This window comes from Phalacrocorax aristotelis, chromosome 14, assembly GCF_949628215.1.
Source record: "Phalacrocorax aristotelis chromosome 14, bGulAri2.1, whole genome shotgun sequence".
Classification (NCBI taxonomy): Eukaryota; Metazoa; Chordata; class Aves; order Suliformes; family Phalacrocoracidae; genus Phalacrocorax; species Phalacrocorax aristotelis.
This window is the reverse complement of record NC_134289.1, coordinates 14918242-14934911: the sequence shown is the minus strand read 5'-3', so window position 1 is coordinate 14934911 and position 16670 is coordinate 14918242. Positions and strand designations below refer to the sequence as shown.

General features: G+C 40.6%; 1 protein-coding gene across 2 annotated transcripts in view; it reads right to left on the bottom strand.

Annotated features, from left to right (window-relative positions):
* DLG5 (discs large MAGUK scaffold protein 5) overlaps positions 1-16670 on the bottom strand; it is a 111055-nt gene that overhangs the window by 12194 nt on the left and 82191 nt on the right. Inside the window, exons 15-23 of one of the 2 annotated variants that reach the window (XM_075109775.1) lie at positions 16287-16379; positions 14303-15322; positions 11176-11314; positions 8539-8686; positions 7909-8030; positions 6795-6884; positions 5390-5558; positions 1390-1552; positions 332-465 (exon numbers count right to left, since the gene is read on the bottom strand). In XM_075109775.1, coding sequence (XP_074965876.1) covers positions 332-465; positions 1390-1552; positions 5390-5558; positions 6795-6884; positions 7909-8030; positions 8539-8686; positions 11176-11314; positions 14303-15322; positions 16287-16379 — 2078 coding nt within the window. The remainder of the gene's footprint in view (positions 1-331; positions 466-1389; positions 1553-5389; positions 5559-6794; positions 6885-7908; positions 8031-8538; positions 8687-11175; positions 11315-14302; positions 15323-16286; positions 16380-16670) is intronic. The other variant, XM_075109774.1, reaches the window with a different exon arrangement.

The following is a 16670-nucleotide window of genomic DNA, read 5'->3' as shown; positions in this document are numbered from 1 at the left end:
GTTTTTAGAAACTCCAAGTATAAAAAGAATAATTTAAAACCTATTTGAAGTACTAGAATTTTATATTCTTAGGAAGAAGTCATCTTTGGGCTTAGTTTGATGTATCTAAGGATTATGCCCAAATAAGAAAGAAAACGTAGTAGGTGCATCAAGCATTTTTCTTTTCTTTTCGACAAGCATGTACTCACACAGTACTGTAATATGCAATCACACATCTCATCAGTACAAATGTGCTGATCTTTGCTAACACATTACCCCGACAGAAGTTACCTACTAGCTAAATAACTGTGTAGACCAGAGTTTAATTTTTTCAAAGTCTAGCCAGCCTTACCTTGATCGTGAATGATTGCCAAGCTGATACATATGTGGGTTATACTGAGCCAGAATAGTAATGGTGTCGCACTGCTGCCCAATGATTAGTCGAGCCTGTTGCTCTGTAGCATTTCTCAAATTTATTCCATTAAACTACAGAAAAAATGCACAAACCAGGATGTCAAGTTTTCAGAGGGAAACTAGCAAAATCATTCTTTCACTCTCCTAATTAGTTTAATGTCTAAATGCTGACTTACTTCCACTGGGGTAAACAGGAGGATGGAAGAGCTGCTATACAATGATTCCTATATGGTTTACTCCTTGGAAGGAATCACTGTAATTTTAAACTATTTGGTAACTTGACCATGAGTTTAAGAATCTTTTTACTATCGAAAGACCTACATATTATGAGCTGTGCTATGATTTGATACCACTGATTAAATACAAGCTGGTTCAGGTCATTGATCTGAATTAATTCAGGATTTAAAGATAAATTCAGACCCATTATCCATTCAGGTCCACTGTAGTATCAACCACACTCTGTGCAGATGCTTTAATATACACAAGCATGAACAAATCTAACATTTACAAAGCAGCTCTGTACTTTATAAAATGCTCCTCCAGGTGATTACCTAATACTGTAGGCACAAGCATGACTGCAGCTAATCTAAAGCCTACCTGAGTATTTTTAAGGCAGGTATCTCAAGTAAGGATATGGCACAGCAACGGCAGCATGAAACTCGGTACAAGCCAGCTGCTTGAATATTTACTCACCTTATCAGGCAGAGTATGGTGTGGGGACTATATTGGTTTAAGCCCTGACACTGGCTAACTTAAAATTTAGTTACACCTACGTAAGATGCAATGCAGATCTACCATCGAAAGGTATTATTTTATGATAAAACCTGTCAAAAAGTCACAACAATCTCAATTACTGGAGTATTACAATACAGAGCACCCTCTGCTACATCTCACAGCACACAAGCTTTCACAAGATACTCTTCTGGGGAAGGCAGTTATGGCTGGAGTCATATGAACGGATTCATTAAGCCATAGAAATAGTAAGCAAACAATTACCTCTAGTAACTGATCACCATACTCAAGGCCAGCTTGATGGGCAATGCTCCCACCTGTTACTTTAGAGACAAATATTCCACCATTTTCTCCGCTCACAATGGAAATCCCTAGTGGCTCAGAACCCTTCTGCACTTTAACATGACGTGGCTCTTCCATGTAGGGCCTTTTAGAGGAGATAGTTAAAACTGATTTGGACAAAATTGCACTTGAACCATCACAATGTCAAAGTTACATGCAATACTTTATGTCTGTCTGAACTGTAATAATCAAGTAGGTTTAAAACAGGTACTTTAAAAAAAATTTCCTGTCAACTGACTTAAATGCATTCCTTAAACACCATGCAACGTACAGGGGAAGAAGTAAACGTATACCAGGTACATGACTGCTCTAAAACATTATGGTAAATATGAATTATAAATAGTATGGCGGTGAAGTTGGTAGCAAAGAAGCTTCCCGATACATATTATATAAAAGTAATTGAACCACTGTATATAACATATCATTTACAAACCATATTTCAGAAAGATATGTTACAAATAAAAGTACTGGGATTCTTTACTGCCAGTGAAAATAAACATCATATATAAGAAGGTGGTAAACCAAAGGACAACAATGCACAAATATCAGTTTTCATATTTGTATGCAGGGAAGCAGAAATTAGTAAAGAAAATTAAGCAGTTGCAAACTCAAGCCATTAAGACAGCGGTTTGCATGGCAGCATTACAATTACCATGCAAATTCTCCTCAGGGCAATTATCCAAACACGTAAAATAGCACAAGGTGCGCAATACTGCTCGAGAAGGACAACCTTATATCAGGCCAACCTCAAACTCCTTAGTGATGAGAACCTAGGCCTAGGAGCCACAGGGATTCTCAGAAAAGACCTATTACGGAACAGATATCTGCAAGACGTAGAAGATTTGAGAAGAGAAGAACACTTAGAAAGAGACACACAGTAGTAAGACACCAGCAAGTATAACATGAGAATGGCTTATACAGGAGAAAACCCCGAGACATTGCCCTTTCCTCCCCCCCGTAGTTAGGATGTATCCGCCTGTACAAACAGGGCTGGTCCCTGCATGAGTGTATAAACAAACAGTAGCCTCCTAAAAGTGCTGCCTCATGGTACCATGAACTTAATAATGTCTACACAGCGAAAGGCGTCACCAGGTATCAACAGCTGGGCTCATTCAAATGAAACAGCTTGGGCGCCAGGTGTGGTGTATTTTTTATTTTAACAGCATTATACTGCATTTGACACACACCAATTTGAACGTTTTCTTTCCTAACACGTCATTATATCATATAGACATTCTCTAAATTGTGCCAACGGTTTAAACTATTTTAATTGTGCCGTTGAGAAATCAGATGAGTTAACTGGGCTTCACTCACGGCTACTAATGTGAGCCAGGCCGAGGAAAGGTATTTTTAGGAAGAGTAGGATTTGGGCAGAGGGAAGAGGACATCATTTCATAAAGTGTGCTTATTGCCACAGTCTTTGAAGGTAACTATTTGGTAGCCTTCTGCCACAGGGGCATGACAGTTTGCCAGCTTATTAATGCATAGACGACATAACTGCCTGCTGATCTGAATGGAACTCTGGGACCCAGTAACCTTATACCACCAGCACCACTGTCAGAGGTAATGCCCTCAGAGCCCCCCTATCGGTGCAATGAAGGGAATGTACTGTTACTGCCAGCAAACTTCAACTGAAGCCCACATTTTGTGTATGTGGCATATCTTAACTAAACTGTGCTCATTCCCAGAAAACTGCATTTTATGAACTTTTTTTTTTTCCAAACTCATATGAGCATGTAAACCATGAAGCTTCTTAATATCACAAAATTTATCAAGGCATACTACCTCATTAAAAACTAAAATGACACCTTTCTGACCTTTATTTATTGTACTTTCTGCTTTTCCATCTACCACATGCATTTTTAAATTTGTTTTGTTTGTTTTGGTTTGGAATAGGAAAGAATCAAAACCGTACAAACTGCACAGGATCATATCTTAGAATTCTAGTAAACACCGAATGAAAGATAACTAGTAATGCATGTAGTAGAGACTAATCAATATCATATAATAATAAAGTAAAACAGAATGATAACATTAAAAAGGTGTCTTACTTGATAAGCAGTGTTATTAAAATCAAGTGAAGCGCACTCTTCTATAACATTCAGACTGCCTGCCAGAATCACTGAACACTGATTAGAAAAGAGTCTTAATTGATCAAATCTTTTAATTTTCATTTAAATTAAAATCAAGACAAGAAACAGAAACATTGGTGGTTGGGGCTTTTCCCCCATTTGTATTATTATTATTTTTACCTGGGGAAAGGCCAAGCAAGTTACTTGTATTTTGTGGGGAACAGAGAGAATTGTAAGACCAAATAACCATTTAAAATGCTACCTAGGCATCTTCAAACGTTTTCTTAGGATAGACTTAAATTAGCTACTTACCTAAATTAAGAACGGTTTGTGTTTGTTAGGTGTTTTGAATTTTTTAACAATAAACACAACCAAAAACTTAGAACTACATGCTTTTTAGAGAGTCAAATCAGACTACGGTTTCTACCTATGCCCAGCAAGAGTGAAGGGGCTGGAAATAGTCTGATCCACATTAACAGAAATTGGTATTTCCCAGAGATCAGAACACGTATCTTGGGCTCAGATACACGAAGTTTTAGGTGTGTCAAAACCCTAGCTTTTTTGGCTGAACGATATATATCATTAGTCAGGTGACAGAGAAAAGGAATTCTGACTTTGAATTTGCAAGTGACAATTAGAGGAACATTTATATGAGAACACAAATTGAGTACACGTAGTGCAAAAGTCACACTGAAGTAAGAGAGAATGAAAATTCACAAAAACCTCGAAGAACCACTGTCCTTTGTACACAATATACTTTCAAACTTAGTTACCGATTCTTTAAACGAGACAAGTTTCACAAAACATTTTATGAATAACTTTTTATTACTACCAGAAAACTTAGAATACAGAATATCCTTATTACTTTATCATTCACATTTTTATGGTCACTCCTTTTACATAAATCAAGCAATACAAAGGGGTCTTGAAGTCCACATAAATGTCATCTATTCCAACACATCACAGCTCCTTTACACTGCCAGAGGGGCATTCGGCCGCCTTACTGTAAATAACAGCCTGATGCAGATTTGTGTCCTGTTGTTCAATGCTTTGAATTCATGCAAACTTTTTCGTATCTTCAGTCTAGCCAGATCACAATAAAATGAAATCAGATGCCCAAGACTGATACCATGAGCAACGTATCTTGAAAATATTCATCACGAGACACAAAGTTTTTAAAACACAAAGCTCACGTTTTTAAGAAAGCTATCGGATCAGGTTCAAATTCTGCAAGCAGCTACACATACACTTAATGCTGTTGCTGGCAGCAGCCCAGGTGCAGCCAAAGGGATCAGTCGCAGTAGTAAAATTGCATCTGTACATATGGATACGTTCTGGCACAGTTATGACCTCAATTTTTCATGTTTTCTGGCTAAATTGAATCGAGGCATAGTGGTTAGCGCACGTATTGTACAACGCTAAGGCACCTGATATTTATCTATCAGATGTTAAGGTCTTGGTTTTATTTAATTTTCCAGGGTACAGAACAAGCCTATCAAAAACAGGCATCTGAGGTAGTTCAGCTGAAGGGGTATATTCCAACTGAGACCGCTCTTATTTGGTGCGGCCATTAATCTAACATAGAAGAAATAAAACCCTTATGAAACTCCTTAATTTTCTGAACTCAAGAATCCACCCTTCGGTTTTAAAGAAAAAAAAAAACACACAAAGATGTCTTACGTTCTATGTAAAGAAAATAAAAACATAGACTAACAGGACCTGAGGTGCACCTCTGCACCTACATATTTGTAATTTACATTCAACATTGACATTCCTTCAGCCCAATAAACAAACATACAAAATTTCTGCAGACACATTTGTGTTAAAAGCAAATAACGTGGGGACCTTACCTATCTTTTCTACGTTCTCCGATAGATACTGGGCTAATGGAAATCCTAGGTAACGTAGAAAGGGAGTTCTGAGACTGGCTGCTGGCGAAGGAAGACGTTTCCAAGTTCAGAGGTGACTGCGGAGGAGTTATCAAGCTGGGACTGCTACATTCAGAGTGGGACAAGGAGCCTATGGAAAATGGACAGCTGAGATTTAGTATCCTGCACCTGTCATAGTTTGGAGATCTGCACAGACATAATGGAAGACACCATCCGCATCTGGACCACAAAGAGGACCGACTGTTCACTAGCACTCTGACAGCCGTGTAAGGAGCTCGGGGAGGCCAGGTAACTAAGTTCAGACAGTGCGAACCTACTGCCCTTAATGACTGCGTGTCAAATCTGTCCTCCGTAAGCATGCATACGGCTGCTGCCGCTCGCAAGCAGAGGAGGTTACAGACAAGCTACACCATATGCGTGTCTGAAAACACTTAGCAATGCAAAGTTGAAGAAAAATAATAGAAAACAGGAAAGGAGAAGGAAAATAAAAATTTAATACGTAGGTTTATTTTCAGACGGCCCTTTCCTTTGGGTAGGGGACACATTATGAAACACCTGGAAACACCAACGAAACCCTGACGTGAATCATACACAAAGACAGGAGAGTTCTGCAATTTCAAACCAGCTTGACATGAATCTGGTTGTGTCTCTTCCCTGGCTGTAACCTCCCTGAGTAATTTACTGAACAACTGCCCTGATAGAAACATTCAGTTTGCTTCCTCTGAAAAAGCTACAGAAAGTAAATCTCAAATTACTCATCACAAATGAAAGCCGTCTGCAGGAATTATAACTGCCCAGTTAGGAAGGCACTGCATACAGTCTACTCAGGCTACAGAACATCAGAGCAACGATGGCAGCAGAGAGTTGTTTACTGGCATTAAACTCTGAATTTAACAGCTCTCCAGCACTCCAACTGGTATTTGTACCGGGCCTTTAAATATCCTCCACCAAGCAATTTTGAGTGAAGTAATGGAATATTTCCACTGTATTTAAAAATGTAATTTACAATCAATGATACGCAAATACTTAAAGACTCAAAAAATAATGCAGGTCATCTCACTGTTAAAACTTTTCAGACATCATTCTAGAAGAGAACTACAGTTGTAAAACATACAGCAATGCTTATTGTTACTTCTATTCGTGCACTTTTCCTTAGTGCGCCGTGTCCTAGAGTCAGCTAACAGAAAAATCAACTTTCATTAGAAAGTTTCTTTTTTTTAACCTTTCTGTGGCAAAATGCAGGTTTTGTGACCTTAATAGAACTGGCACGTTTAGATTTTGGTGCAACCTGATTTAATAACTGCAAAGGCTTTGGACTGGAAATGCTGAAAATAGTATGACTAAAATTACTTATGAAATAATTCACCTCTGTCAGAGCCCATCATGGACCTTGGATATCTTGGTGTTAAAGGGATCTTAATTCGTTCTGTTCTGTATTGCAAGTTACTCGAAGAACCTATTTTTACAAGAGAACGTTACAATGACATAAGTAAAAGCAACGACATTGAACAAAAAAGTACAGTTAGGTTCTACTTCTTCAGTGAGCATTAAAACAGCCTCTGAATTTATGCACAAGCCCTGATTACTACCCTCGTATATATCGTGTAGATCGTATTTCTAAGTAAATTGTCTTGATGGCAGTCAGTATAAACAGCACCCAATGCAGCTATACAGTATATACACGCACTGTTCCTTCTCATGTGAAAGATAGTTCTAACATTTTTCAATAAAATGAAACTTAACTTGAAGTCCAAGCGAGAATCTAACATCTCTGTTTACTCTGAATCCATGGGACTTCCCAAAAGGCACTTAAAATATTCTGGTTACTCTCTGCTTGGATGAACACATAATTTTTTGACACTGGTCGCAAACTCTTATGCCATTTTTTTGCTGTGGTTACAAAGCTGCTGTGCTCTACTGAGATGCAACTGCCAATCATTCATGGAACCCAGGAATGCAAACATGCAGAAAAAGGTTATTACATAATTTAATATTTTTACGATTTTAAAATGTTAAAATGTCATTACGACACAGCATGCATTTGCTTTGGTATTACTGGGATAAGCGCAATCCTACATGTCAATCAAGTAAACCTAAGTGTAATTTATCTTCCAGGAATACCATTTACATTAGTCATCCCTGATTTTTTGTCCCAGAGGCTCTCTCCACCTCACTGAACCTCAAAAATACTTTGGCTGAGCCTCCCATCTTTATAAGGGTACTTCCAACCAGTAACAGGCACGGAAAGGAGAACCACTCACACACATGGAGCATTTTAAAGAGACTATAAGGAACGATTTAAACACAGCTACTTCCAAGGAACACCTTCAGTCGTAAAACCACACAAAATGAAGCAAAGGAACACAGGGGCCTTTAGGCTTTGCTAGCTGTGACAATCCCACAACGCACGTACTTAAGGATTATTCTTTGTCTCCAAGATATGAGAATCCCACAGGAAATAAATCAGAAAAGCTAGTTACCAAGTCTTGCGCTGGATGGTAATGAATTTGAGCCATGAGATGCTCTTGTACGTGAATTTTCAGAGTAGTCACCGGAGTGCTTATGGCTTAGGTCCAAACTCAGGCGACCTTGATGCTGGGAACTACACCAAAAGAAAAGGAGAACGGGGCAACAGTTAGAACTGGGCAAAGCACCTCAGCAAATAGCAGATCAGCCAACAAAGAATTGTGGTTATCCCTGAGCTGTTGAATAAAAAGCATGTTCCTCTCCTTCCCACTTCCCAGTTGTCCCATTGTTTTATGAATTAAGAGAAGTCAGAGGAATAATAGCCTGAAGTGCTATAAAAAGGGGGGGAAGGCTTTATTTGTTTTGGCAAGGACGAGACAAAACATTAGAAATTAGTTCATCAAAAAAATAATTGCTTTTGTCAATATCAACGAGTGGAGCAGGGGGAAACCTAATCCACCAGTTACTGGAAGACGTGAAAGCAACTGGCATGTCACTTCCACACAATAACGGTTTTGAGAACCCTGGGTCAAAATAGCACCCAACAGCAGTGCTTTTCACTCCGCGCTGCATAAAACAACTAACAGAAGCAATTTCATCCTAATGAAAACTAAAAATTTAAGGAGATATAAATTTCCAGACACCTGGGATGCAGATGCTGATGGCATATTTGGCTGGCGACTGATGGGCAATTGCTGGTGTGAACCCGATGGCTCCAGGCAGTATAGATTGGATTTCTCATGACAGCAGTTACTGCGGGGCACGGTGCTAAGCTTCTTGGAACAGTACCTGCTTAAGATGATAAAAACACATTCTTACCAACATTATTAGCACATAAACTACAGATTTTAAATACATTTAAATATTTACATCATTACATATCACAACATTTGCATGTATGAACACGTACCTATAAATAATTATTAGCATACAAAGCATACAAATACATTATTAAGCAGCATGTGACACCTTTGAAGTCGCACATGCATAGTTAAAGTCTGGATTAGAATTTGTAATGAGTCAATAATAAAGTGGATTAGATGACCAGAAAATGAAGTCATTCACAGTACATGATTTTAATATGCACTGGTAACTAAAAGCTACCAGTTTTCAAGTACCAAACTTTTTTAGGCAGCCACAAAAATTGTGCATTTCTCTTTGAATAGTCTGACAGGAACACAGTTTTTATTTTGTACTTGAACTGACTGCAGTTAAAATGATTCTTGTTTCTCTTCTGTTGCCTCAAAGACTCCCACTTCTAGTGTGTCCTATGACTTTAAAGTATTTCAATATTTATTTATGAAACTTATTACTCAAGCTGTTCTTCTGAGTACACTCATCCTTCAGTACTCAATCAATTGAGAGCAGCCCTGCGGGGAAGGACTCGGGGGTGCTGGATGAAAAGCTGGACATGAGCCGGCAGTGTGCACTCGCAGCCCAGAAGCCAAGCGTGCCCTGGGCTGCATCCCCAGCAGGGCGGGCAGCAGGGCGAGGGAGGGGTGCTGCCCCCCTGCCCCGCTCTGTGAGACCCCCCTGCAGCGCCGCCTCCAGCTCGGGGCTCCTCAGCACGGCACAGACACGGGGCTGCTGGAGCGGGGCCAGAGGGGGCACAGAAATGCTCCGGGGGCTGGAGCCCCTCTGCTGCGAGGCCGGGCTGGGAGAGCTGGGGTTGTTCAGCCTGGGGGAGAGAAGGCTGCGGGGAGACCTTATGGCGGCCTTCCTGTGCTTAAAGGGGGACTATAAGAAAAATGGGGACAAACTTTTTAGCAGGGCCTGTTGCAATAGGACAAGGGGTAATACTTTTAAACTAAAAGAGGGGAGATTTATACGAGATGTAAGGAAGAAATTTTTACAATGATGGTGGTGAAACCCTGTCCCAGGTTGCCCAGAGAGGTGGTCGATGCCCCATCCCTGTGAACATCCAAGGCCAGGCTGGACAGGGCTCTGAGCAACCTGATCTAGTCGAAGATGGCCCTGCTCACGGCAGGGGTGTTGGACTAGATGGCCTCTGAAGGCCCCTTCCAAACCAAGTTGTTCTACGATTCTATGATTCAAACCAAGTCTACCTGACCAACTTCCTCTTAAATGATTTGGTGGCATAGAATACAATAGCAAAAACTTGTTCACATTTCAAAACATACAAATGTATTGTCAAATAGAAGTTTGACTTGACTGGGTTATTATGCAAAGGTATCATGATAAGATAAAGCTTTAAGTTAGAAATAATACCTTTTAATACTTTTTCTTCTATTGTTAAAAGAGACCAAGAAAGAGAGAGAAGAGTAAAAGAAATCAAAGACCAAAAACTTCTCTGATCTGAACTACTCTTGAGCAACATGTTTACATTCTGAAAATTGATTGGGACAACGGGGTTTGAAGCCATCCATTGTTCCAGATACACAAGTCACTACCTCCTTCGCGGTCTCCAGGAAGAAGAAAGTCTTCATAATTTATAGAACATGCAGGAGTTTGGGGCTTTCCAAAGAACTGAGGGTAAACTCATAAAAATCAATATTGGCTTGATTTCAAAAATCAAGGTTTGTATACAACTGCTGAAGGTAGCTACACTAAGGACTGAAAAACCCACCTGGCAACAAGCTTACCAATTCAAAGCAACTAGTGTATGATACCCTAATTCGCTCCTGGAGCACTCCATTTAGTCTGTGCCAATTTAAAACCTGCTGATGTGAACCTCAACACCAACAACCGTTCCGTAGACTGAGACAATATGCTGTTTTCTGTTCTACCTGATTATATTGATTTCTGTGTGAGCTGCTTATGAGTCCCCTCTTCAGCAGCTTAGTCTCTCAAACACACTGGCATTTACTCTTTAATTTGGATTAAGATCACACCCAGTTTGGGCCTCAATTTGAGATACTCAAGTTTTATTTCCAATAGGCAGAACGTAATATGTTGCACTTCCTGAACACCACATCTTTTCCCTTGGAAGTATTTCAGAAGTTGAGCATCTAAAGCTTGGGATGCCTCCATTTACTGTTCACTTTCAAAAACACTGGAAATCTTACTTGTCTACCTAATGTATAGGCTCCTCTGCACAGAAGCTGGTGAAACACAAACCTTTCAGCCAGTAGTTGCTCAGTTTCCTTAATGGGTCTTAAACAGCTTTCACTTCTTTACAGTCCAAAAGCTGAGCAGACCATGGAAAAATATTTTGTGAGTCATGTTTTTTCTGCAACTACCACAGCTAATCCCCAATATTGTCCAATATGGACAAATTCCTTGGGGCATTTTAGAAAGGAACTCGGAGTTCTGCCACTCACCTGCTGACATGCCGCCGGTGTATAAGGCGGCAGGCACAAAGCCATCGCTGTGCCTGGCAGACCGTTTTGGTGAATATGGTGCCCATTCCTGCAGCTCTGGAGACAGGTGCTCCTCACTAGCTGGCGCATATTTCTGCACCTACAAAAACATACAAGTTTAATTACAGGAAGTTAGAGATTCAGAAATAAATGAAATAGCCAACTTTGTAGGCAGTAAGCAACTTCAGACTTCCTAGATCTGTCCCAGAACATGCTTGCCATCCCAGCGCCGGTTACACCTTTACCTTTCAATGCTGCTATTCACCCCTACTCCTTCCTTCCTCCATCCTCCTCCATTATTTCTTTTTATTATTTTGTAATCTTTTCAGGCCAATGTTTGCACCTTAACTGGTGTACTTCCCTTCACAGCAAAACACCCAGCATTGCTCCTACAAAATACTGCTTTCACAGGGTGTTTCAACTGTTGTTTCAGCCAGTATTGCAAGCGTTTCCTAAAGAAGACCTGGCTAACAAGCCAGAAAACGTTTTTCCCTAAGCCTGTATTTTCAGACCCTCAGAGGTGTAGAGCAACCTCTCCTCAACAGAGCAATTCAGGTTTTGGAACCGTCACAACTTCTGTTCTGTGCATAATGAGTAGACTCTGGTGAGTTAAGAAACAGGAGAACAGCTCAGATACTGACAGCGATACCAGAGAGCTACAAGTTCAGGGCTCAGCATGCAGAGTTTACACACTGGAAACGTACAACACAAGACATGGGATTGAAATAATAAATGAAAAATAATTACTGAAAATGTATTTATGCTTTTTGTGACCGCAGTATTTTAATTAAGTGAGGAGATACTGAGAGCACCGAGGCTATAAAATGTAGAGGTACCTTCTCAGAACCAATACTTGGTCACTACCATGGCTGTATCAGAACTGTACCACCTACTACTCAGGGATGAAAGCTCTCTGAAATTTATCAGCTTATCAAAGAACACAGACTTAACTGTGTACACACACAGCAAAGGAAATTGATACCACCCAATATGGCTACAAATTCAACTACACTGCATATTCCATATGCATACTTTTGATATTTTAAGCACTACTTCAGCAGCGAATACACGCAGACTGGACACTACTGTTACACAGCCTGGCGTCGTTGTAGTGCACAAAGACAATTCCCCCAGAAAGAAATTTTCAGAGTAAATGGTGTCCACTTTTCGAGGCACAATATCACTTCTGCTCTCTAGTCAACAACAACTTCAGAGTTACAAAGTTCTGCCTGCTCTCTGGGAGGACGGGGGAGAAATTAAGGAAGGAGAAAATAAAAGAATCACAGAACCTAGTCCTAATTTACCCCCAGAAATGTAAATTAGCTAATACATCAAGTAACCTCTAAAAAGAGAAATTACGACTTTATAATTCTACTATGCAATTTTCTTCACCTCGAACCAACACGTATATGATACCCGCGGCATCACTTGGGCAGTCTTTGAACCAACTGTAATATGTCCTTGTCAATCCTTTCTGGCCTTTTAAACAGCGAGTGCCGAAATCACCCCCTCTGATCCAACCAACAGGTTTCTTACACCTAAGTCCCCACCTACACGTGTCCTTATCCCAGTTGGAAATTCTTCATGTACTACAGTAATATTACTACTGTTATAACCAGGGCAACATATATGCTCATGCAAGTGTACTATAATGAAACACGGGAGTATCAGTGCTAATGGATCAACTTGATATTCTATATAAAGCAAACACCCTATATTCAAATATAGCTGTTCAACAGCTTGATCTTGTTTCGTTGTTATACACGTGCCAAAAGATGACACTGGGATACGCCTTCCTCCACTTCTTGGGGTGCAGTTCTTGATGAAAAGCCATACTCTCCTCAGACCTGTTCAGAATAAATATGCTGATTTCACCTGCAAAATTAAACCCTTACGCTTTTCCGTCACTGATAACGCAGACTTTGCTGGACACTCCTATAACAAAAGGATTAAAGCTCTGTGTACCTATTTTTCCCCCAAAATGTTAGGGAATGTGGGAGGAATACAATGGAAGAAACAAAATTGCCAGTTGTTCTCTTGCAGTAGCATTTTTGCAGAATATGGCTCCAAACCATCCACTACCCCCAGTTCAGCTCTACTGTCTCTGTTGCTTCTAATGCTCAATGAAGAGGGTGGAATTATACAGGTATAAACAAGTACAGGCAAAGAATATGATACTCTAAGTCATTATGATGTTATTATATACAAGAAAAATAACACTTTTTGAAACCAGATTTTTGGGAGGGGGTGGGGGAATCTGTATCTGCCACCTGAGCAAATCTGAGGCAGTGGACCTGGAAGCACATTACTGATTATGCCACTTTATATAACAGTCACCTAAATAGGTTCGTTTTCCTAGACCACATAAAATGTTCCTTCCACCTACTCTGGTTAAGACGTGACCCACAATCTCCCCAGAGTGGTTGTTTATTCTAACAAATGATAGTCTCACTTTGAACTGTGTTATTAAACCACATTCTCATACATAGTCTGTCTTTATGGTGTCCTGTGCCTAACACCCTATGAATTTCAAATTAGATTTGCAGAATTACTTAGCCACATAGAAAGACTGACAAAAACCAACACTGCGAACGGTATACCTTTTTCCATTAACTTGTACAGTGAACCGGGCAACCAATCTGATTTTTTTTAAAACTTAGGAGGCCCTGTTTTCAGCCTTTCTAAAGCTGCGTGTGTGCATTTACTCGTGTGTGCATTTACTCGTGTTTTTTTCAGGTTGTCAAAACCTGAAAAAGGTTTTTCATAACCTACCTACATACCTCAAAACCAACATACAGGAAAGAGCCCTGTTCTTCCATCAAGCAGCATTAAAACCCGACATATGGCTACTAAGCTGAACCCTATCGTTCTCTCTGGCGGCCACCACTGCCTGTTGAACACTGCAACTCCACAAACTGGTTTTGTCTTTTGTGGTACCGCTAAGTGACAACTGAGCCTGGGGTAGCTTCTCAGGGACCTGGGTTTTGAGAACGGGCTATGCTTCTCCTGTTACGGAATGCAACTGGTCAACCAAAACCACACTGAAAATCCACTTTCAGGTATCTGGTTTTGTGCTCCAAGTTTCTACCTGAAGCGCAGGATTAGGAATAGGCATAGGGGTCATTTTATGCCTCAGTGCAGGAGCTGATTTTGGCCTTGGTCTCTTAATCTCTGGCTCTTCAACTCTTCGAAAGCCAATATCATCTTCACAGGATTTCCTTGAGGAGAGATGAGTGCAGTCGATACCCTCCTCCCGATAATAATGCCCAGCATTCCTGCTGCGCCCCTTGAGAGTAGCAGAGTCCTGTTTAAGTGCCAAGGAAACCGGAGCTTGGGCAGTGGCCGGGCTGGTGGGCGGTGATCCAGTTGTTACTGTAGACTCTGATGCAGAGCTTGTCTGCTGTTTATGTTTAAACTTGATAGAGTCACTTCTCTTAGGAGGAGTTGGAGGAGTTGAAGCCACTTCGGCTTTTGACGGCTGCGGCGAATGGCCTGGCACCTGGTTAGGGGAAAGGTACTCCAGCTTGGGAGGAGTCGGTGGTCTTTTGAAGGTATCAGGATCAAAGATAGATTTCCTTTGTTTTGGCTTTTTGTACACAGAGAACTTTTCCGTTTCTGTTGCTGAGATATTAACCATGACTTTTGGCCAGGTACCACCGCTATGCTTAGTTCCATGTCCTTTGTCAAATGTGGTCTCAACCATCATACAGTCAGCTCCTGTAGGTTCGTAAGGCAGCCTCCTGTTGTCCAAGTCAACAGCTCCAAAGCCTCGGTCCCCGTATGTCTCTGGGCTGAACGAGCTGAGGCTGTGTTCTGAGTTACTGTGGCAACTGTGCACTGCGCTCCTATGAGAGTCTACTCGTAACGTGTTATTAGGGAAAGGTTTGTGATCGCAAAATGAACCGCTGCCCTGATCGCTCTGGTCCTTCTTGCCATCCATGATGTCTGGATTGAAAATGTCAGTCTGTGTGGAGCTGTTGAGTTTTAGATTTCTTTTATTTTGGGCTTGTATCTCTGATGTATGAACCCTACAGTTTGATATTTTTTCCGAATCCTTCAGATTCTCAAATATATTTTGACCACTCCAAGATGAACTCTGAGGAAAAACCTAAAACAAAACAAAAACCAAACAAGTGATCACCTTATTATTATGGCTGATTTCTGTTTGGTATGAGGCATATTCTAGCCTCCTTGATTTACCTATACCTGAACATACACCAACACATCCGTAGATATGGTTGGGAAAGGTTTGCTAAAATCTCACAGATACAAAGCACAGAACATAAGATAAAATGGAGCTAGAAAAATCTCTGAAACGTTTTCGGAACAATTCCAGAAGGGCAACTCCACGCTGCGGCAGAGGCACTGTACTGATGGTGAAGGGACCTGCATTCTACTTCTATTGATGCTAATAAGTAATCTCTCATCGTTCATTTCATCTTTTTACTTTCTTAAAACCACAAGCTCTTTAGAGCTAGAATTGTCCTTCACAAAGGCCACGTGACAGGCCCAGCGTAATGGGATTCTAACCTCAACAGGCAAAACAGAATAGTATTTGTATAACAGTAAGCCCAAAAAAGAGAGCCCGGTAACTGAATCCTCATGACAGCCAGGATTCCCTGCTCTAGGTGTATCTGCTCAAGCAGCGGGGTTGGACAAGATGATCTCCAGAGGTCCCTGATTCTGTGATTCAGTTTTCTGCACAACCCCTTCCTGGCTCAAAGCAAACCTTTCTGTAGTCAGGAGGCAGTTTATCTTTCACATGCAGAATTGCTGCATCACTGAAGCAGGAACCAAGAAAGAAGCAATTCTGCTAGAAGTCATTTCACGTGACCAGCAAACGAATAGGAAAGAAGTAAGAACAATAAATAAGTTTCATTTCCTACCAGATGCCACAATAGCCTTACTTGGGAAATAACTGCTGAGCGCGCCACCAGTGAAATGCATCCAGGTGGTCTTATTTTTAGCAGAGACTTTTCCCATGATGATACACTCATTTTTTTCCCCTGAACAACTAAAATAATTCTGTATAAGTTCAAGAAAATTCTGCAAATTTAGCTTCTCCTACTCACCTTCATCAATGACAGGGTAAGGGAATCCCTACAGTTTCGTAGCAAAGCTTCACATTCAGTAAGCGACTTATTATCTAGTGCAATGCCATTGATCTAAATGTTAAAAAAAAAACAAACCAGACAACCATAAATCAAAGGTAGCAAGTGGGAAGCATCCTAGGGTAGCATCTCTGCGTCAGGGAAAACATGGGTTTTATATGTATACGTGACTGAAGTCTGTTTGGTCTTGTCCTGTCTTTTTCCATTCCCCATTAAAAAAACAACGCCTCTAAACTACAGTTTTGCTATTCCTACAGGAAATAGAGCGGAACAACACTTGTTTCACTACATAAGCTTCTACGCATTTGTACATCAACAGTAATCACCTTCCGTTTCACAGGTGGT